Source organism: Hyperoodon ampullatus (assembly GCF_949752795.1).
Source record: "Hyperoodon ampullatus genome assembly, chromosome: 7".
Taxonomy (NCBI): Eukaryota; Metazoa; Chordata; class Mammalia; order Artiodactyla; family Ziphiidae; genus Hyperoodon; species Hyperoodon ampullatus.
This window is the reverse complement of record NC_136920.1, coordinates 39,484,575-39,508,387: the sequence shown is the minus strand read 5'-3', so window position 1 is coordinate 39,508,387 and position 23,813 is coordinate 39,484,575. Positions and strand designations below refer to the sequence as shown.

General features: G+C 35.4%; 1 protein-coding gene across 5 annotated transcripts in view; it reads right to left on the bottom strand.

Moving 5' to 3' along the window:
* The window catches only part of SESN3 (sestrin 3), a 77,442-nt gene that overhangs the window by 13,332 nt on the left and 40,297 nt on the right, over window positions 1–23,813 (bottom strand). For all 5 annotated transcript variants that reach the window (XR_013810974.1, XM_079707406.1, XM_079707405.1 and 2 more), the window contains exons 2-9: window positions 17,249–17,314; window positions 14,240–14,437; window positions 12,361–12,543; window positions 10,121–10,357; window positions 9,214–9,388; window positions 3,465–3,583; window positions 2,446–2,636; window positions 163–307 (exon numbers count right to left, since the gene is read on the bottom strand). Coding sequence is in view for 4 of the 5 variants with exons in the window: in XM_079707406.1 (XP_079563532.1) it covers window positions 163–307; window positions 2,446–2,636; window positions 3,465–3,583; window positions 9,214–9,388; window positions 10,121–10,357; window positions 12,361–12,543; window positions 14,240–14,437; window positions 17,249–17,314 (1,314 nt within the window). In the remaining variant the exon portion in view is untranslated. The remainder of the gene's footprint in view (window positions 1–162; window positions 308–2,445; window positions 2,637–3,464; window positions 3,584–9,213; window positions 9,389–10,120; window positions 10,358–12,360; window positions 12,544–14,239; window positions 14,438–17,248; window positions 17,315–23,813) is intronic.

The following is a 23,813-nucleotide window of genomic DNA, read 5'->3' as shown; positions in this document are numbered from 1 at the left end:
CTAATTTAAAATCACTGAAAGAAAAACAGATGGCCAGATGATGCCACTTCCATTTCTTTGATGGAGCTAATTTATTAATATTTTCATGTATAATTTTTTCATAATCATTACTTCTTATATTGAATATTTGTCTACGGTAAAAGGTTTAGTCATGAAACACACCTTTTCTGAATGTTTGAACTGACGCCAGTAGCTATCATACATGCGCTTGGTAGTCCTCTCAGGATAGCAGGTCACTGTCTTAATGTAAACCTTCAGGCTTCGTTCAAGTAACTGATTAACTTCTCCATAATCATAGTCATCATACCTATAAGCGATATGACAACAAGCTTTAGAATGACAGAATCAAAATTTTTGATTTCTAAAATTATACCAAGACACAATAATTATCTAGTAATTAAATACCAAAAGCTCATTCGTTAATTCACCTAACAAATAGTTACTGAGTGTCTATTATGTGCCATGCTACTCCCCTAGGCACTGGTGATACACAAATGAACAAAATAGACAAAAATCACTGGACCCGTGGAATTTAAATTCTGCTGGAGAAAAAAGAACGAAATGAAAAAGAAAACCATACAATGTATCAGATAGTGATAACTGGTATGGAGATAAAATGCAACTGGAGGCTGGGAGGGAAATTGTGATTTTAGATAGGGTGGGCAGGAAGGCTTCTCTGAGATGCTGACATTTGAGCCCTAAGGCAGGAGTCTAGGGCTTCCCATTTCAAGGAAGAGAGGATAATCAATTGCGTCCAATGTTACTGACTAATCAAAGAAGATGCTACTGAGAACTGACCGTGGCAAGGAGCTATGCAGAGGTCACGGACAACCTCAGTAAGAGCAGCTTTGTTGACATAACAGGAGTAAAAGCCTGATACTGCAGTTGGTTCACAAGAGAATGGGAGATGAGAAAATGGTGACAGTAGACATACAAAGCTTTTTCAAAGAGATTTGCTGTGTATGGGAGCAGAAACATGAGGCAATAGCCAGAGGGAAAAGAAGGATGAAGAAAGAATTTCTTTTTTGAGATGATGAGAGAAATAATAGCATGTTTATATACTGATGGGAAAGATCTGATTAAGAGAGTAAAGTTGATTATGCCGGAGGGAGAAGGGAGAATTGCTAGAACAGGGATCTTTTGAAGATGAGAGGAGATGGGATTCTATGCCCAAGAGCACAGGAGTATAGACAGTTCATCCATAATATGAGAGAAGAAAGAGCAAACAGGCACAGAGGCAGATACAAGGGTAAATGCAGTAGTGGGAGCTTCTGGGATTTCTCTTCTATATTTTCTGTTACTTTTTAACCCAAACATAATGCTTAGTTTAAAAAAAAAAAGCCTCCAGGATTTTATATAAACTTTATTTAGTAGCATCCAACAGAGAAAAATAATCACCATAATATTTGTTATTTATTGTCTTGAATATAATACATATTTATTGCAAGTGAATTAAAATCTATTAGTGTTTATTTTGCTTAATTAGGTTGGTATAATACCTGTTTTAAAGTGTGATGATTCTTTCTAGAATGGCAAATGGGCAAATAGCAGATTTATTATTTACCATTGTAATAGTGTCCTTTAGGTGGACTATTTCATTATTAGTTGATTTTTCAGGAAATTTGGGATTTTTAAAAAAGTTATAGAAACCACCATTTGTTGCTTAACAAATTGAATTTTAATTCCATTCCATAAAGGCTTTCTGATACTATATCAGAAACGATCAACTGAATGTATTCATCCAGTTGACTGAATGAGGATTTTCTTTAGTCAACTGAATGTATTCATTCAGTTGACTGAAGGGGATTTTCTCTTTCTACAAATCCCTCTCCATAAAAGTCTTCAAAACCCAGCTCAAAAAGGATGTCCTCCAAAAGAGCTTTCCTGATTAGACCATTCAGTCTCATTCACTCATTGACTCCCTGTCCTCTCAATTCTAATTTTCTAAATTTAGAGACCACTAATTTATACTGACTTACAGTTTCATTTCAGTGTTCTTATGTGAGCTTATGTGAGCTTTATGAGGGAGGACTCTACCCTAGTTTTATTTATACCTTAATTACCATTCCTCCAAAAACTAACCAACCAACCAACCAGCACTTCTTATTGCTATCTAAAGGGACATAATATATACATTTTTAAATGTCCAGTTCATCCAGTAAGGTTTCTCAAATTGAGTGATTCTCTCCTATCCCCAATAATTACTGATATTCTTTTCCCTAACTAGTAGATTCTAACTACTATAGTTATATATGCATTTTAAGATTCGTAACAGTTAAACAAAGAAGAATGCTTTTCTATAAGACAGAATTAATTTTTAAAAATCAGAAGTCCACATGTAATATTTTCTCCCCAGAAGCATATACTCCTCAATGGGATAGAAGTAAGACGCATGCCAGAATTTTCACTTAGAAACATATAAAACTGTCTCCGTGATGACCATACCTGATTCCGAACATACAGTGAACGTAGTTAAATAAAGCTCTGCGCAGCATGGTTGTGTCAACATCCTCATGGGTGGCCATAGTGTTATAGGTGAGATTGTAGACCATGCGGAACTTCTCATCAAGAAGATGTCCAATGTCAGAATAAAGTCTGTTCACCAGGGAGAACCCATGATTTTCCCAGGTATAGTCCTAAAAAAATAAAATGTATCTCCAATTACAAAATGGTCACTCTCCATTTAAAGTCTATGTTTTTAAGTATAACTACTGAAGCAAGTAAGTGGAGATATTTCAAAGTCCGTAATTCTTTCACTAATTCCAAGTTTGTAGCTTTACCAAGAATGCTTCACATCAGTTTGTAGATGGGAGTGCTGTGCTGTTTCCTCGGTGGGTCCAGGGTTTGGCACACTGGTGATGAACTCTGGTTACCTCCTGTCGTCAAGTACTATGCAAACTATGCCGTCATTTGGAAGGACCCCAGAAGACCTTGGAATATTCCTATGTGACTAAACCTACTCAGTGACACGGATGGTTAGCAGATCATATGAAGCAAGCACGGAGGAGTCTGACTTTATTCACACTCATACTCTTTTTATGAACTACGTCACTACTATGGCTCTTTTCTAGGGCTGGGGAGGGGGTGGCCCTTAAGCCCATAACTACTGATGTATATGATGTTATTACAAAATGCCTTTTTTACTATAAATGTGAACATATCACTCGATTTCCTCCCTGCCCTCTCCAAAAAAGGACATTATACAACTATCATGTAATAATGCAAGTAACTGAATAAAGCAGTTTCCTTTTGCCTTCTAAGGGGGTTAATGTTGAAATAATAATCCATCAACTGGGACATCAAATTAGACAAGGCCGAAAACTAGGTTAAATAAAGATATTTACAGATTCTATCGAAATGCTCTATTAATTTATTTAGAAGTCAATCTATTTACATTTCAACATTTTACAATTAAAATGACAGTATCTCTTCTCCAGTTTCTCTGAATTAAAGGCATCTCATACCTGAGCTCGGAACGTTGGCAAATGCTCCTCTCCTCGTCTGGCAAAGTCTTCATACCCAAAACCAGGGTCTTCGATATATCGGGAGACATCAGATGTTATAATCATGTCATCCTCAAAATCTAAGGACAATAATGAACAACCTAGTGTTAAGGAAACCATACGGAGTTAGAACAAATGAATCAGCTTCATTTTCCTCCACTTTTCGCTTAGCTTTTCCATGGCTTTCCAAAGTGACAATATTGACTACATGGCTTAAATTCACATAAAATATCTTTAGCTGAAGTTTTGAAGACAATTTCATTACCAAAAATATTGGCAATCGTAACATTCAGCTGTAGTTACCCAGGCAAAAATTTGACTAAATATCTAAATAGTAGTAGTCAAGGATCAATACATGTGTTTTACTTATTTAGAAAAGGAAGATAGCACAGGCCTTTGAATATAAAGCTTAAAAAGTTTTTTGATCTCTCCAAGGGATGAAGTAGGATGTGGGGAAAGAGAAGGGATGAAGGTGAAAGACCACTTAAAATTCAGTTTAATGTTAAGATGAATTTTATTAAAATTATATGGTGTTTCATCTGGATGTATTCACAGTGAAAATTAGTTCAATAGAGTTCATTTTTAGCTTACAAAGAGGCATCCAGGGAGAACTGGTAAGGGCTCACAATAGGGAGGAAAGTAGACTTTTGGGTACCACTATTATTCCCTTAGTTGATTTGGGTGCCAGTTAAACAGGAAGGATCAGTTTGTGTGTAAAGTTCATTAAGTTTTACACCTAAGATACATGCGCTTTTCTGTGTACATGAAAACAACAAGGTATACAACATATGAAGTAAACAATGTGCTTCTGAGACTGTGATTAGAATATTATCAAAATGGCATTCAGAAAGACAGAAGACTATAATAATATTTTAAGATAGTTGACTTCTGAATACTTGATAATATTAAAAATTTACCACTGAAAAATTGTAAATGCCCAATGCATGTTAATTTGGTTTAAAGATAATTCTTTTTTAACTTACTTTTTTTTCCCCCTAGGTTAGTCTGTCTTTATAATTACTTTTTTTCTGATTTCAACCACTAAAAGGGAATGAACAACCTTTATTTACTACCTTCTACTCTAGAAAATGAACACATATTTTTCAAAATAAAACACTAGTTTCTTCCACATAAAGAACAGTATTTTCCTAATAAGTGTTTTAATTAATATTAAATAAATTTAACATTTAATAAATACATAAATATTAAATAAGTAGTTAATGAAACAATTTTGTGACATAATAAAAATTATAATCCTCAAGTGGACAGTCTTGAGAAGCTTAAAATACAAGTGCAATTACAGTAATTAATCTGAAAGACCTAATAGACTAGTAGTACCTGAATTATCTTTAATCTTTGCTATTCATGAAAATCCTAGCAATTATTCTTTTCTCATGAGTTTTGACCCTTCCTTAGTTCCCTTGGCATGGACTAATTAGGGTGCTTAATATAGGCAGGAAAGCTCAAGTGCCCAGGCTACCCAACCTAGGAAACAGCTTATTAAAATCTTACATAACTTATTACACATAAAGAGAAGAAACTAGCATTTGTTGAGTACTTACAATATACCAGATACTATGCTATGTACTTAATATCTATTTTTCATTGTTTCATTTATATGCTTAAGAAATAATATGAAAATAAATATATCCTTAAGAAATATATACTTAAGAAATAAAACTAACTGTAAGTTACTAATACCATTATCAGTACTGAGTGTCAGTAATGAATACAGTGTGGGTTAGTTTAAGATGATGTGGGAAACTTGTAAACATTAAACTACTTAAACTGATCTGAAGCTTTTAGGTGACTTGCACTTCTCCGAAGAGAAAGCTCAGGCTTCTTCCCACCCAACCCCACAACCACTGCCCTGTCTCCTTGTGCTCCAGCCTCTGTGTTCAGATAAATAGAAACACTTAAAAAATGGTGTTTTCAATGCATTATCTCTTAACATGTATGGACGAGGTTATGCTTTCCTTAATTCAGTCCATCACATAATAAATATAAATGAAGCCAAAAATGTAAAATGTAGTAGCAATCACTGAGGCTGCTATGAAAACTAGGAGTCTTGTGGGTTAAACCAAGACCAGTGAGTAAGTCTCTGATAAATAAGTTCTATAAACTTATTTTATTTATCAGTTCTATAAAATAAACTTATTTTATAGAACTGATAAATAAGTTCTATAAAATAGTTCCTCTCTTGAAATGATCTTCCCCCCACACTGTACAACCAGGTGGTCTAATTTGGCAGACATCGATCCTGGAGTTGACTGTTACACAGCTGGCTCCTTTGACTTTGCTCTTAGCTTTTGTTTTGCTCATATATATTTCTAAGTTGTCACAGGAACTTTAAACATTTTAAAATAAACAATAAAGAGTAAAACCAAATGTGATAGAATTTATCCTACAAATAATATCCATCTATTCATTTTCAAATTAGGAGTCAGTCAAGATCTGTTTTCTAGACAATTTTGTCCATAGAAGGAAATGTACAAAGTTCTCTCACACTACACATATTTTTTTCCTAAATTTACCTTAAGAAGTTAAGTTAAAAAAAATGTGTCTGATTGACAAATCTAAAACTCTAATCTTAATTCTATCTAAACAAATATTTCAAACTCTGGACTCAAAATATTATTTTACATATTATCTGCATTCTTCTGCTCCTAAGAGGTGGCTACTAATATACTACAGAAAATACTATGTTACAGTAATGGAACACCATTCTAACTTGGAAAAAGAAAAAAACAATAAAAGCTAGTTAACTCTGTTATCAAGCTACAGAATTCACCCCTTGTAGAACACTTTAAACATTTAATTTCTCCAAGAGGTTTGAAAAACTATTCTTAGAATCTCTGCATGGAATCTAAAATGCTTTTATCACACTGATCAAACCAAGAAACTTGTTATAGAGAAAAATAAATTTCTATTCCCATTTTAAAACGTAGTAAGTCTATAAAAATAACTCAATTAGCCACATACTGAGTCATTTTTCTGTTATCTTTGTGTGACCAGCAAATTTAGTACTGGGAATGGTGAAGAGTTAATAATGAAACAATTTATTTCCTTGAATAATTTATAAATGATGCAGCCTTTTCTGTTAAAATCAGAACATAATTTTTGGCTAGGGTCTAACACTTGATAGTCAAAATTCACTATAGAAGCTAGAAGTCTTTGCTCAAGGATCCAAGAAGGTAAAGACTGGGATTCTAAAATATATTTTCAATACTAAAAAAAAAAACCTAAAAGAAATAAAACATTTATATGTCCTTTAAGCTCTAATGGTCTTAGACAAGCTTTAAAAAATTAATGTCTATGCCATGTTTCACCGCTATTCAGCTCCAAGTATTTTCTAACCATTGTAACTTTTTCTTTCACTCTGTACTATTTAGAAGTATACTGCTTAATTTCTAAACACTTGAGAAGTTTCCAGTTATTTTTGTTACTGATTTCTAGCTTACTTCCATTATAGTCAAAAGTTATGCTCCATGAAATTTTAATCTCAAAATTTGTTGAAATTGGTTTTATTAACAGTATATGGTTGACATTGGGAAATTTTCTATGTGCACTTGAAAAAATGGTATATGTTGCAGTTTGGGATATAGTGTTTTACATATATCAATTAGCTAAAGTGTGCTAAATGAGTTTAAATACTCTCTGGATTTTTGTCTACTTACTCTTTCAGTTATAAAGAGATGTATATTAAAATTTTTCATACATACACACAAAAATTAATGTCTAAAAGTGAATAGATATTACTAACCTTAATACAATTACATTTTAAAATATTGGTTTACCTAGAAGGCTCATTACTTTCCTTTGTCCCATTTGTTTTCCCTGGATGATTTTTATAAACAACGCTTTAGACTTTAACTCCCAAATATAGGCTGATAACTTCCAAAACTTTATCTTGAGCTTAAAACCCTCTCCTGCTCAACAGTTGCTGCTCCAAGTGTGGTTTGCTGACCAGCAGCACGGGCATCACTTGGAGACGTGACAGAAATGAGGCTTCTCAGGTCCTGGCCCAGATGGACCAAATACAAATCTGCATTTCAACAAGATTCCTCAGTGACTCAAGTGCACATTAAAGTTTGAGAAGCGCTGTACTAGATGTCTCCAGACTGGAAGCTTTAGAGACATCGCAACTCAACATGTCCAAAATAGGGCAGGTTACATGCTCTTTAAGGTTAGAAAGGTCATCATGATAAGGCCTCTACCTACCTAAGCAGCTTCCTCCTCACATTACCTACCTCGTGAGTTACGTCCTAATGAAGAACGACTTGCTTCTGCACCCACCATCCTGTTTCCTTACCACCGTGCGTTGGCTCAGCCAGGTATGCTGTTCACCACCAACTCCCCATCCCCCAGCCACTGTCAGACTCCCTTGCACTCAAGTCTCTAAGGTTTAGCTTTGAGCCAAGCAGCTGGAGGAAGTCCTCCTCCAGGACCCCTTCTGTCCACACTCCTCCCCCACCACGACTGGGTCCATATACCCTTCACATTCTGCCATGTATTGTAATTATTTCTTTCTCTCCCACTAGCAAGGAGAGCCGCCCAGAGGGCAGGAATCATGCCTTATTTAGCCTGGAAACCTTAGTACCTAGCACCCTGCTGAGATTACATAGGGTACAATAAATGTTTGTAGTATGAATAACCAAATAATCAATAACCAAAACAATAAGCTTCTTTATATTTGGCATTTCCTGCTGGTTAGAAGCTCTGAGGAATTATTACTAAATATACCTAATTTGGTAGATAAAATCTTTCATAAAAAAAATCATTGGCAAAATGATAAAAGGGGGTCTTGTTCTTCCTGGTAAAACTTCTGAGAGCTATTGGTCAGTGCTATATTTAACAAACAAGTCATGGCCAAATCAATTACCCTCAGGATTTATGAGACTGACTAGCTTTATGACTAGTCATTTTGAAGCCCTCTTTTAAACCAAGGGAACTCTAAAAATAAATGTTATGTAGATTGATGACTTTGAAGGGTTTAAGCTTTCAAAGTCTATTGAGTCTATGCTATTTTAATAACGTTTACTATGTGGTGTTCAATATCTTTTTTAGTCATAATTGGAAAGTTTCCCTCCTATTTCAAAGTCTCTCAGAGTATTAGGGAAAAAATGTGTTCTTAAGACTAGAGCAAAGAAGCCTAGCTTTTAATACAGAATGAATTCTTCCAAATTCAATCTAAGAAAATGACCTAAATAATATATTTTTATAAAATTCCAAAGGTTTCTCCAAAGAAATGCAAATGCAGTGTAATTTTAGAACTAATCTGGAAAAAAGTGGCAGTGTGAGAACAATCCTCCCACATAACTCCCCACCCACAAAAAAGGCAGAGATATTTCTTACAAATTACATCTGTCGAAACAGAATTTTACTTATCATTAAAAAAAATTACAAAAGTAGGATGGATTAAATATTCCTATCTAACCTTATAAGCAACTGGTCTGCTCTGAAAAACATTTTATCCAGGATAGAATATGAACTACAAAACTGAAGTACCTCTCAACTGAATCTGAAATATATTCAAAGATACACCAACATAGGAGGGGAAGCAATGGTATCAGGGTCAGGTAGAGGAGAACTAAATGAAAGGAACGTGGTAGTAAAATCGTTTGGACATATCCATATGGAAAATACTGAAGGTGGTCTGTCAGGGTTCTAAGAACAACTAAAAGGCAAAGACAGTGAAATAAAAAAGCACCTGAATGAGGAAATGAATGAAAAGTATCTCCAGAGACCACAAAAAGACTTTCTTTCTTCTCCTTCTCAAAGCGAGTGGTCATTTCTTCCTGAGATGCCTCTTCATCTTCCCTTTCTTCTTGAAGCCTTTTCATTCTTTCCATTAAGGCCTCTAGCTCACTTAGAGAATCGACGATCTGGAGCCAGAGAAGATAATATTGGGTGTTATTAATATTAAAAGTTGTTCCAGTCAATGTCTCCATCTCCCAGTGTCACCTTATGCATAGTGGCACTAGCAGAGTTATTAAGTTCCTAAGTGGGTTTTCCAGTAACTCCAAAGAAAATCATGTACAAAATCAAACATTTTCAGAAGTGTAGTGTTTTTGCTTCAGCTATAAATACAGAAAGTTTATATGAATGGATTTATTTAATCTAGAGTTCTAGAATTTGGTATATATTAAATTACATTATCACTTATTTTGAAAATTGAGGCAGCTTTATGATTTGTAATATGATTCATAATCTATTTGCTTTAAAAGCTTCCTTAAGACAATTCAGAACTTCAGGTACAGGTTAAATTTTTACAGTAATAAAAATTATACGAAATATTTCAAGTACATAATATCCTGTTTAATCAGATAAATTCTCTAGATTTTTTTTTTTTTTTTTTGCGGTACGCGGACCTCTCACTGTTGTGGCCTCTTCCGCTGCAGAGCGCAGGCTCCGGACGCGCAGGCTCAGCGGCATGGCTCACGGGCCCAGCCGCTCCGCGGCATGTGGGATCTTCCCGAACCAGGGCACGAACCCATGTCCCCTGCATCGGCAGGCAGACTCTCAACCACTGCGCCACCAGGGAAGCCCTCTCTAGATATTTTTAACGTAGCAAGTTAAAAGGCATAGTAGTAAAGTAAACAGTTAAGAAAACTAACCCCAAAGTTGCTGCCTGTTAGAGATGCATTCTCTATGTTGTTGTCATTAGCGAGATCACACACACAGAAATTGTTGACTGATATTAGCCTGAATCCATTGGAGATTTCTGGATCTCTTTCTGGATTGATGCCACTACCAAAAACAAAGCTTGCCAAAGCATGATAATGTGCCAGTAGGACCACAGCATGTACCAGTTCGGGCAGAGACCAATTATTTTCTCCAGTTTTGACAAGTTTCTGAAATGAGAAAGCAAATCAGAGTAAAAGTGAAAATCATAGAATGCTACAAAGCAATTTTAGAATTGCTTTTAATTTAGAATTAGAATTCCCTTTAAAAATGTTTCATATATTAAAGATACAGCTTTGCTCAAACAATGTTACATTCAACCTATCAAACCTAACAGCAGAAGTACGTCGTGGCTTCTCTGAAATTCCTTATATATACAATGGAACTTCTGCTTCCAAAGCACTTTTACATATTATGCTATTTTAATAAGGTATTTTAGAGAATCCAAGAACACTGAAGCTACTTTAAGTAGGGAAGGGACTTTAAAGATTCTCTAGCAAAATCATTCATTTTAAGGTTTTAAGGTAGAGACTCTACCTTAAAAATCACATAAAAATTTATTCAGTAAGTTAACTTTTAGTTATCTTTTAGATATCTTCTCTGACGGAGGAAGAACCTATTGCAGATGAGAGAAACTGTAGAATACTAGCTCACATTTGAAAGGACATAAAGAATATCAAAGCACTTTTTTATATGCCATTTTACTGGCTCCTCCAGATGAATGATGGAATCATAAATGAAGCCATTAAAAGCAGTAATCCCTCCAATACCAATTCCAGCTGTTAATCCGTCAGGGATCCTCTCCCATCCATCTCTGTCTATCTGTCTGTCTGTCTCTTTCTCAGTACGTGTGGATGCGTGGGATATGACCTGCTGTGCCTTCATCCCCCCACCCCACCACAAATGTAAAACTTTCATTTGTTTCACTTCACAGCTAAAACCCCAAACCAAAAAAACTGCTTTTGCCTTACTCTCCATTATTTAACTACACACAAATTTAATATATTACCAAAAGCTCAGGGGAAAAAAAGGGAAAATCAATCATATACTACCACTCTAATGTAACTTTTACATATCTTCTTTTATTTTTATAAGTAGTATTATATAATCCGAGTATACATACATTTTTCTCTGCTTTTCAAACTTTTTGAAAAGTGCAATATTCATGGGGCTCCACTGTCTTCTATTAATTATTAAGCAGGGGTTATATTGTAGCCAAGGACTACATCTCCATTCCCTTACATGTTCAAATTGCTATAACTTTGATCATATTTTTATAAACAATCCCTAATAGATAATAAAAGTCTGAGAGTATGCATATTGACAAAAGCTAAGTTTGGTTTAACTGGGTAAATAACTAACAAAACGAGGAAAAAACAAAACAAAACAAAACCAAGGACATTTCTGTGTATTAGAAGCAGGGATTTTAAATACCTAAGGCTTCTACTGATAATGATTTAGATGATGACTCCTACTTATTGAATAGTGACCAAGTGCCAAGCACAGTGCTAGGCATATTATACAACAACCTCACCCTGGAGGCCTTTCACAGACACTCCTTTTGAAGGGCAAGTGCTCCAGTCAATCACAGTTCTCTTTCTTATCTAAGTTCTAGTTTCTAGAGGCATGTAAGCATACACACACCAGTGGGCAAATCATTTTTATTTGCAAAACCACTTTTTCAAAATCTTAAAATTATGAAATGTTAGATCTAGAAAAGAGTTTAGAACTCATTTAATCTAGGTCCCTCATTTTATAGAAGGGTGAACTACCAAGGCCCACAGAAGTAAACTTACTAAAGGTCACAAACTTGTGGGTAACAGAGTTAAGAGACTAGAACCCAGGTATCTTATCCTGCTAGTGCATGTTCTTTCTTCTATCTACTGCTTGAAAATAGGAATCAACTTTTCTTATAGCTACTCGCTAAAGCACTAGTATAAGCTAATTACTGATTACTTGAAGAGAAATATTCATTTACATTTAAATTAAACCCACTGACATCCTAAATTTATCTTTTCTACACATATTAATACACTATTTTTTATTTTTCAAGTTCCTAATATGCAAGCATTTAAAATTAAGTCTTAAGTAAAATACTTAACTAAAAAATTAACTCTTAGTGAGAATCGTTAGTAAACTATTTTTTTTTTTCCCCAAAAGAAACACTCAGTACCTGAATGTGCTCTTTTGTGATCAGCCAGGGTCGGTGTGCTAACAGCTTGTTTATTTCATTAAGATTTTTCAGTCTTTGTGGTACATATTCCAAACCATTCAACCACTCAGCAATACCTCCTGTCTTTAAAAATTCATCCACATGCATGTTTATTAAGTAAGAACACTGATGTCTAGCTGCAGCCTAAAACACAAAGAAAAAAGTTAGTGGATAAAATAGTCATGGTATAGTCTTATTCTACTATTACTAAGCCAATCACTGTGATAAAGTTAATTTTTATAGCTAATAATTCTTTTCTTACAAAATCCTCTTCCTAAAACTTTCATCACAATGCTGTCATAGATTCTTGAATCAATACATAAAGCTGGGCCTCCCTGGTGGCGCAGTGGTTGAGAGTCCGCCTGCCGATGCAGGGGATACGGGTTCGTGCCCCGGTCTGGGAGGATCCCATATGCCGCGGAGCGGCTGGGCCCGTGAGCCATGGCTGCTGAGCCTGCGCATCCGGAGCCTGTGCTCCGCAACGGGAGAGGCCACAACAGTGAGAGGCCCGCATACCACAAAAAAAAAAAAAAAAAAAAAAAAAAAAAAAAAAAATACATAAAGCTGATACTTTATATAAGCTAATGTCACAAGAAGCCAATTACTTCCCATCCAGAAGTGGTACAGGTCAACCTAGAACCCATTTTCTATTTATGTTAAGGAAATACATGTTCATTTCATTATGGTAAATGATATCAACTGTATTCTACTTAAAAAGCAATAAAATCTCATTAACTTGTATTGTAGCAATTCAGAATGTACGCCAATTTGAGTATTTCTCGTACTCCCTTTGAGATAACTGTGAATCAGCCTTATCTGTGCCCATCCTCCTATCGAGGTGAAACTGAAGCTCACTGACCCTTTCTTTCATATGTAAGCCGGAATCAGCCTTGATAAGTTGGTAAATCCATGCAAAACAGACTTTTCACCTCTCATTTCCTCAAGGCTGCTTCTCAGTTAAACAGTATTGTCTTACTCTATTTTCTACATCTTATTTCTCTCTTCACTGGTGACCATTCTAAGTTGGCTTTCGGCCTTACTGTCATCAAAACCTTAAGCTGAGTAATCTTTGTCAAGTTCATCATTTAATAAAACACAGGACGCAGCCCTTTTTTGTTGTTTAAAACTTCAGTGAGAGCATAAACAAATTAAACTGGATAAAAACTGACTCTTGGCTGGCTCTGCTCACTCTGCCAGCCCAGCCGTTCCACTAACCTCTCCAAATATATAGCACTTGCATCTTGTCTTCTTCTTCTTTCCTCCAGCAATAGTCCAACTGTAGCATTGCTTCTACCCTTATTACACCTGCTGCCTATCACCCCAATTTATAATCCCCCCCCAAACATTAACTAGCTAACTAGTTTGTACCAAGTACTAAACTTAGAAGTATTAGAGTTCACTTAAGAATTCTTCTCTTATCCAGAGCCTCCTTTGGTGCTGGCTGATACTTTCCTCTTATTTGGCCAAATTAGTGATGTTCACCTTGTAAAGAATGACTAAAATGGCACAAACAACCTGTTTTATATTAATAATAAAAGAAAGCTATCAGGAGCCAAAACAAAACTTGTGGGCTACTAGAGATATTACTTTGGACCCTACAAGCATCTTTAATCATAAGAGATTAAACATGGAAAATGACTTTGCTAATAATTAAATGAGAAACATTCAGTACATTAAGTGGCTTAAAGCATTCAAAATGTATCCAATGGACTTGGAATCCAAAAGTCCACAGGCTTTTTCAGTTCTTATTTCTACCTAATTATACTTAGCTGAGCACACACATATAATACTAGGAGGGAGAGGGACCAAGTGAGGATGATGTCACGTGAACACAGCCCACCATGATGGCGATGTAGTGCCGGTGCGGTAGAGGAAGGGGGCCGTCCATGCGCAGCATGTAGAACTGGCTCCTCAGGAAGGACTCCAGGTACTGCGTGTGCAGACTCATGACCTGGGTGATGTTGTCCAGGCGACCGGATGTAGAGTATTCTTCCACAAGAAAGTTAGTACGTTCATCCACTGTGTTTGCTTGGACAACCTTCCAATCAAGAAACAAAACAATATCATGATTTTTGTAAACACACCCTTGATTTACATACATTATGCCACGACTGAAGCAAATGAATGTTCTTTTTATATTAAGAGACACTGAAATTATGTAGTTGCTCATATTAGAAACAGAAATGAAAAAGAAAGCCCATGCATTTTTGGCTCTGGGACCACAATTTATTAAACAACAAATGTCAAATTATCAAACATTATACACACAGCTATGAAATTGGAGAAAAGAAGCTCCCATCTGCTTTGCCAGGCACATAAGGCAAAACTAGGGAGGCAAAAGCACTGGCATCTGATTACATATATTTACAATTTTATCTCAATAGCCTATGAAGATACTTAATCACTATATCTTAAGACAAGTATTTTCAGACTGATCCTTTGCTTTTTTTCATTATTCAACATAAAAAAAACTTTCTGCAGTCTTTTTAGGGACAAAGAAAAATATGATAATTTGTAGGAAAGTGTTAATTGAAAAATTAATAAGGACACTAGAATTCCTATTTTGAGCCTATCATATTAATTACTAAAAACAAGGTAAATTATTACAATGAACATGCTGCATTGGAGAGAAGCAAAAGAGCTTTCTCAAAAATAGATTATTTACATATAGCTTTATAAACAATGACAGCTCGGGCATCATACCAAGAATTGGCTCCGAAGGTGTTAAGAGCTTATTAGCACCTCTTAGAAGGACCCTGCTCTGTGGGAATTAATACACATCAGATGTGTATTTCTCAGATTGGTTCATTATTTATTGGTATTTTAGAATTAGAGTTCTAGACCTAAGAAGAATGTGTCCCTTATTTTAGATAAGGAAACAGACTCAAGATTAAATTCAACTCATATAGCTATTTAATAGCAGAGCCTGGTCTAAAATCTAATCTCCTAAAGTCCAGACTCATGGTCTTTCCAAAGACCCACACTGCTCTTAAGAAATTCTGTTTACTTTTCAGGGCTGGCTTCACAGTCTCTTCTGAAAATAAGTACAAATTATACAAAGACACTACTGACTGAGGAAAATTTAATCCCAAAGGAAATGTAATGTTTGAAAAGTGTAAATTGTGAGGAAATGTTAATTACAATGGTGTAAAAAAGAGGCAATTCCACTTTGGCTCATTATAAAACCAAATATATTTCCATTTGCCCATTTCCTCCCATTTTGTCAACTACAGGGAACCAAGATGATAGTTAAAAATATTATAGGATCAAGATAAACTACATATAATTAGGGACAGAATATTTGTTGTTTTTGTTTTGTTTTCCAGCAGCAGATTCTTCTGTTTAATTGATGCCTAAAATACGTTAATAGATTCATATGATGCAACAGAGCCTGAAAACAGCAGCTGCTTCTGCAAACCAGATTGTCTTCAAATACATACTGTGTAAATGGCTGTGTTTCAGGAAGTCTTTATATATATATGAGGCAATCACTCTGCTAAGAGCAACCCTGTGCTCTATGAGGGAAATAGGACAAGCACGGCAGTTTCTCTAATGAATGGTCACCACCTAGATCAGCCACAGTCACTGAGCTCCTGAAACATTACTGTTAACTTTGGAGTTTCATGTAAATGGTAAGGTCACTAAAAAGGCAAATGAACATGATGGAATTGCTGACTGTGGCAATGACCTGGCATGTATTATTATTCAAATTCTACTCATCCCTTCTTTTAAGCGTTGCCAGAAACATAATAGGTACTCTATAAATACGTGTTGACTAATTTCTGAACAATAAAGGAATAATGCTGGTGCTTTAAGATAAATGATATCTTTGCAGCCAATAGTAAATCAGTATATATAACCATAGTTAATATGAATTACTAACTCCTTGAAGCAGAGAAAAACTCATTTAGTGGTCCTTAAACTTTTATTAGCCCAAGTATAACTTAGAGGCATCTAGGAATCTACAGGTCCTAAACATTGCTGTGATCTTTCATAGAGATATATATCCATTAAATAGGTACACAGGGCTTCCCTGGTGGCTCAGAGGTTGAGAGTCCGCCTGCCGATTCAGGGGACATGGGTTCGTGCCCCGGACCGGGAAGATCCCACATGCCGCGGACGGGCTGGGCCCATGAGTCATGGCTGCTGAGCCTGCGCGTCCGGAGCCTGTGCTCCACAACGGGAGAGGCCACAACAGTGAGAGGCCCGCGTACCGCAAAAAAAAAAAAAAAAAAGGTACACAAATCTTGTATTGATTATAACCTCCTTTGTGTCATTTTACATCCTTTCTTTCAACATTTACCATCTTAACTTCCCCCCCTCATCAAAGGTGCAGCTTGGAGTGGAGATTCTGTGACATTCTGTCCCACCAGAGACTTAGAACCAAATGAAAAGATTAACTACTAGCGATACAATATCATGTTTTCTTCAACAGGTTTAGTTGGGAAACTCACTTTTTCATTTCAAAATGTCTTTTCTTAACATTTATGTAATCTATAATCATCATGAAACACTAGCCATTTTAAAACCTTAAACCTTCAAAATAATATTGTTTTATTATCGTTAGCAGCTTTGTTCAGAAAGGTTATATTTGAAATCAAATATGGTAAAATTTATATTATTCTAACTTTGCAGTACTACCTAACTCCAAAATAAGAAGGCAGATTATTACACGCACAGTCTTTTAAGTGAAGTTGAAAAGAAAATGCCTCTGTGGTTTTCTGACATATAAATAAGAAATAAGAGCAAAACACACGTTTACTTCCATGTTTAAAAAATGGAGATATTCTTTGACATAATTAAGCTATTTTTTAAATCACATTTTATGTATATTAAGACATCAACTTACTTCCTTCTCTGGAATAAAGGCACTTGGTCCTCTTGTCAAGGGTTGAGATACTCTGATTCTTTTATCCTGTTTTTAAAAGAAAAGTTTTATGTATTAATGATGACTTTCTATGTAAAGTTAAATTGGTGCAGATTGACTGCTAAGGTACTAAAATAAATGGAATAAATAAATAGAATTATGTAAAATCAGAGTAAGTGTTAGGTTTTGGTTCCCCACCCCCACCCCCACCCCGCAAAACACAAACAACAACAACAAAAACCCCATATGGCCATTGCATGACAAGATAATGGGACAGACAAGCTCCTACCACAGTGCTGGGTACACAGTGGGCTCCCCAAATGTCATTTCCCTCAGTAACACTCTACAGCACCATAGATTTTTTAGCCCATATTTGACGTGACTGAAAACCATCAACCTCCATAATAAAATCATATCTAATAGTATACTAGTACACTGTTAGACCTAAGTTTGAAAGCGAAAGGAAAGGTTAAATTCTAAGAGGATTACATACAACTACCCAAAGCAATGATCTGACTTGTGTTCTTCTTTCTGAGTAAAATAGGAATAAGCATATTTAATATAAAGTTTTGAAGCTTTAAGTAAGAAAAATGTAAACCTTGGAGAAGCAAAGGTTAATTTAATCTAAGAAATGGAGACTATAGCAATGCTTATTGTTCCACTGGTATACTATTTAGTATTAACAACTGCTAGATTGCCAGTGGTATGTCTGAGTGTTTATTTTTTTAAGTTTTTAATTTTTTTGTTAAATTGTTTTGGTGTCCCCATTCAAGTACAATTATCTGTAAGTCAGGAAAATCCAATCAGGGACTAACTTCCTTCTCGGTAGGCATGATGAAGAACTCTCAGGCTTTGAAATCCTTTTTAACCAGCAGAAGAGATAGGAGGAATGGCCACTTAATTTTCTATAATAAAAGTGATAGCCTAAGGTTCTGAAATAGAAACCCTCCAAAGTCATTACATAAAAATAAGGACTATGCCATGGTTTATAAATATTATAAAGACTGGGAAACTGAAGAACATGGGAACAGATGTCTGCTGGAAGGGAGTGTTAATATTAAGCTTGCCACCAAGCCCTCCTCAGGAAACTGCTAAAATGAGGAAGCAGCTCTAGGTGATTCCTGAGGATGGCAATAACTATTTCACATGACCTTGTGTCCTGGCCACAGCCAACTAGACCAATCAACACAGAAGCTGATCTGCAGCCCACGAGTGCCTTGATGAAAAAAGTTCTACCCAGACAGAGCTGAGGGTAATTGGCTGGACCAGTAAGATTCTAGAGTACTAGAGTTATAGGAAAGTAATGTAATCTGACAGAGAAGAGACACAAAATAGCTCTCAGAAGCAGAGGCAAAGAGAAAACAATGAAGCAGCAGCAGAGTGGCATCAACAGATACCAGCCTCTATGGGAAAACCACTAGAGTTTCTACAGATTCACAAGAGAAGAGCCTAATCACCTCTTCTTTCTCTCGCTTCCCCCTCTCTCTTTTTTTCTCCACAAGGTAACCTGAATTTTTTTTGTTCCTTACAATCCAAGAGCCTACCAAACACAAAACAGTTATTTAAATCCCTTACTTCATTAGGAAGCAGTCAGACATTCAACAATTCTTTGAGAACCTAATCAGATACCGTGATAGACTGAAGACATAGGGTGAGCAAAACAGATATGGTTCTTGCCCTTGGGAGCTTGGCACACTCAACAATTTCAGGGTTCTACTGAAATAAATATATTAAACAATGATCATCTCAAACTGCTAATGTTTCAGAAAGAAGTAGGCATCTAGGTTATATTTGTGAAGTGATGACAAATAGATCTCTATCTACTGGTGAAGTACATTAGAGGATTCCATGTAAAAAGGAATAATTTAGAATTTCTAATATTGGTATTTCTTGTCTGCATCAACTATCATCTAGATTTACCTGGAAAAATAATTTAAAAGAAAATAACAGATTTCTTCCCTTTGCTAGCCTTAGTAAATTATAGAAAATAAAATTTCCAATACTCTCTATATAGTATAGCTTAATGCGCTAGTATGTGAAAAGCAATTTCCTTGACAACTGATCATTTCAAATAAACAAAGCAGTCAGAGGAACTGATTGTGAGGACAAATCACAGGTTTGAGGGGAAAAGTATCAATAGGGAGATAAGTGGAGGCTTTTATTTATGTGCATAAAAATACATAAAATTCAGAGAAAATACAGGGAGAGAAAAATAAACTAAAAGTGTACACAGGGACTTTGGAGAAAGAGAATGATTTATTACTAATATGATTTATTTATAAAAATCATTACTTGATATATTTATCAACTGAATTTACCTTTAAATGTCTGAAATAGTTATTTTGTCTACAAAAATATTTTCTGTAATAGCAGAGAATTAAATCTGAAATACAGTTTCATCACAAATGGAACTGCACACTACTGCCCTTAAAAGAATATAACATCTATTAATTTTAACCAATTGATAAGAAGCAACTGACACGATTTCATTTGTGTCAACATTCATTTGTTCATTTATTCAGCAAATATTCACTGAGCATTCACAATGTGCTAGGCACAGTGGGGACACAAAAAAGGAGTAGATTGGCAAAAATGCATTAACTTTATCATATGATATAGTCCATAGCAGATACATATACAAAGTGATATGGGAAGACATCATTTTATTAATTATCATTTACTTAGTCATTTTCCAATAAAGTTATGTAGAGTTTTCACTATTATAAATAATGCTATGATGAATATCTTTGTATAGAGACTTGGGGGCACATTTTGTGGTATTAAGATGGTTTCTTTAGAAAGATTCCCAGATGTGGATTTACTAGGGTTTAGGTTATAAATCTTTAAAGTTCTTGTTGCATACTACCAATATGCTAATGGAAATGTTCTACCAATTCTATTTTCATCAGCTGAGAAAATGTTCACTTAACCCACTAACTTCAAAAGTGAAAAACATCCTTCAAAAATGTGTCTGAAACTTTTAATTGTATACATATTTGAGGTAAAATTCCTTAAGCAGAGTTGTGATCAGATCTGTGTTTTTAATAATACAATTCTGGGAGTGATGTGGTCCCTGGGCCAGAGACAAAAAACAAAAACAAAAACAAAACAAACAGACAAAACAAAACAAAAAACAAAAAAACACCCTAAAACAAAAAACAAAACAAAACAAAACCCTAGCTGGGAAGCTAGTGCAATAGCCCAGGGGAGAGATGACGTGGCCTCACCTAAGAGAGCTATTTATACACTGAAGAGAAGGGAAAACTAACATTTTAAAGTTATACCATCATGTATCCTTCTTCGGTTATATTTTTTAAGTGGCGTCACTATTGAAAGGATCAGCTTACTTCCAGCTTCTGTAAAAGAAGCATATTTTCTGGTGAGGACTCTACTATTGTCTCGGTTGACTGTTTTGCATATTTATATGAAGGTGAAAAAAAATTTTTTTAACAATCAAGGCAGCTTGTAAATTCTACTTAAAACTCATTTTCCTGAAAGTTTATTCCCCACCTACTTTCTATTTCTGTATGTTTTTAAAGTTGATAAAATAAAACACAAAAGAAATAGGATAGCACCATATCCAAAAGATTCCCTTTACAACCATAAGCTGGAGTTCTGGTCCCCTGTAATATCTTGTAATACCTTTCCTCAGCTTTTATTTCAAATCTAAAATTCCCAAGGACTGGGCTCCTACTTTATTCATGTCCTGATTCACTTTTCTGAAGTCTCCAGACCTGTGTTGCCTTATATGTGGCAGTCATCAGCCACATGTGACTACATTTAAATTAATTAAAATTAAATAAAGTTCAAAATCCAGTTGCTTAATCATGCTGGTCACATTTCAAGTGGCCAGCAGCCACATGTGGCTCTTGCTCCTACTGTACAGGCCGGTGCAGGCAACTCCATCAGAGAAGGTTCCACCATCACAGAAATGCCGCTCGAGACTACATCTGATTTTCTTTTAATCACATCTTCAGGCATTTTAATGCCTTTTTGAAATGTTAAATGACTGCTCTGCAGAGTTGTTGGTCTGATGGTCACACCTACTGAATCCCATAACCAAGCATCTTAATGTAATTGCAGAAATCCTCTCAACCGAATTGAGAGAGAATCCAGGCAGAAACAATTCAGGAAAAGAAAAAAAAAAATCAGCCAGTTCTGAAAATCTTTGTCTCAATGTCTGCACATATTACAGTCTGCAAAAAAATATCAAGGACATTTTTTTTCCCCCTTTTAAAAAATTATGGTAAAAAAACACATAACATGAACTCTACCCTCCTAACAAGTTAAGTGCACAGTACAGTACTGAAAACAGATGTCCAGGACTTTGTCATCTGGCATAACTGAAACTTTACACCGACTGAACAACAGCTGCCCACACTCTTCAGATCCCAGCTGAGATGCTACCCCTGCAATCATCAGTCTTCTCACCTCCATGGACAATTTGCATCTGCTTCTTGCTAGGCAACTCTCCCCTAGCTCAGCTTTCCTAGCACTGAACCATCCAATACACTGACTTCTTTGAACACTTCTACACTCTTCCTAGACATTCCTTGCATTTCCTTCATTGACATTCATTCTCTCAAGTGAGTGTTCTCGTCCATAGCTTCCATCTTCTTGATACAAACAAAACTCTACTGAACTGTTGAGCTTCACTATATTGGGGGGAGGAGGGTGGAGCAGATTAAGGAGAGAGAAGGGCATGTGATGTGAAAAACAAGCAAGCCCTGCGACTGACTGCTGCATCTTTGCTATTGAGCTCGGAGCTAGCTCTGCTCTGCCCTTCCATCTGGCTTTGGGGCATTTTGAACTGCTGGGGCATTTTGGAACCTTAAAATCAACATGTTTCAAACTAATCTCCTACCCTAAACAGGTTGTTCCTCACTCTCCTCTATAAGTTATAAATCACCACACAACACCAGTAACCCTGGCTCCAATTTACAGAGTTATCTTTGACTCTTCATCCTAGGAATCTGCATTCAAACAGCCGCTAAATCCTATAATTGCCTTTTCCCAACAAAATCTTTCAGTTACCCTTTCCCCAGCTCCATCTCAACCATAAGAGTGTCTCTCATGCTGAGAAATATTTTCCCCTCACAGCTGAGAATCATGTCAATTCCAGGCCCTTGCTTTTGAGGAGATAACACATAAAAATGTAAAAAAACTCGCAAAGTACAAGACAAAATAATATCTCATTTTTTATTTTTCTTCTGTCAATTTTCCCTAAAGCACAATAAAACACCCCAAACTGGAACAGCTGTAATATACTTTCTCAACAGATGCTACTCTTAATAGAAGAATTCCAGGGTTGTTCTATATTAGAAGTGAAAGTAACCCATAGCTACAGTAATTTTGAGGTATAATATTGCCATGTTTTCCTCTCTTAAGTATAAAGCTAATATCTTATCCTGGGGAATATGTGACTTTGATCATACTAGTGAATCTTACACAATGACCTTGAAATCATAAACCTTGTTTCATTTCTGTGAAAAAATAAAACCAAAAAACAAGTCCTGGATTTTTAAAAAACTGTACTTTCCATCACAGTATCCACTAGTCACATGTGGCTCTTTAAATTTATTAACATTAAATAGAAGTTAAAAACTAAGTGTCTTGATTGCACCAGCCACATTTAAAGTGTATAAGAGCCACATGTAGCTAGTGGGTACCAAGATGGACTTTTCTATCATTGCCTAAAGTTCTATGGTATAGCACTGCTCCATAGCATTGATTTGTCTTGATTTCAACTACTCTGATAATGCAAAGATAAAAAATCGTTAAAAATTCAGGAATGAACATAAGCAGAATAAACAAGTATTAAGGTAATTTCATAGAAATATAAAAATTATTTGGATAGTAAGACTGGAAAACCAATAAAACCAACAAATTAACGACAATGGCAGAAAAGTTGGCAGATGCCATTCTTCAGAGTCTTAATTTGATGACAACTTTCAAAGCACTAACTTAAAAAGAAGAAAGGAAATTCTCTAAAATGTTGACTGATGTTAAAAATAAAAGGGGGTATAAAATATTTAAGACATTTTAAACAATAGTAAATTTAATTGTGATTTGTCTTCAAATATCTTAGACAGCAGTCACAGTATTTGCTTAAATTTTTTTCCATAAAATCCTACAATTTTAATCAAGAAAAAAACTAGTTATAAAATAAGAACTGATACTTCTTATGTATCAGTTCCATGTGTCCTAAGAGATTATTTTACAAGGGTTGTGATCTCAAGAATGCTACATAAGGAAAGTTTCTTTTTTCAGATGTGCTATTATAGCTGAAAGAAGTTATGCTTGAAATTCATCAGGTGAAATTATGCCTATTAAGTAATTATGTGCTGGAAAACAAAACACTAAAAGGATAAAGATGAATTATATTTAGAAAATTGCTTATTTTGACACTTAACTGCTAGGCAATTTACTAGATCACTTTATATAAATTAATCCCACTAGAAAATTACGTGGACGTTAGGAATTCTTAAAATTATGAGACTTTAGAGGTAATCAGCAAATTACTTGCCCCTAAAAAGCCAACTGCTAA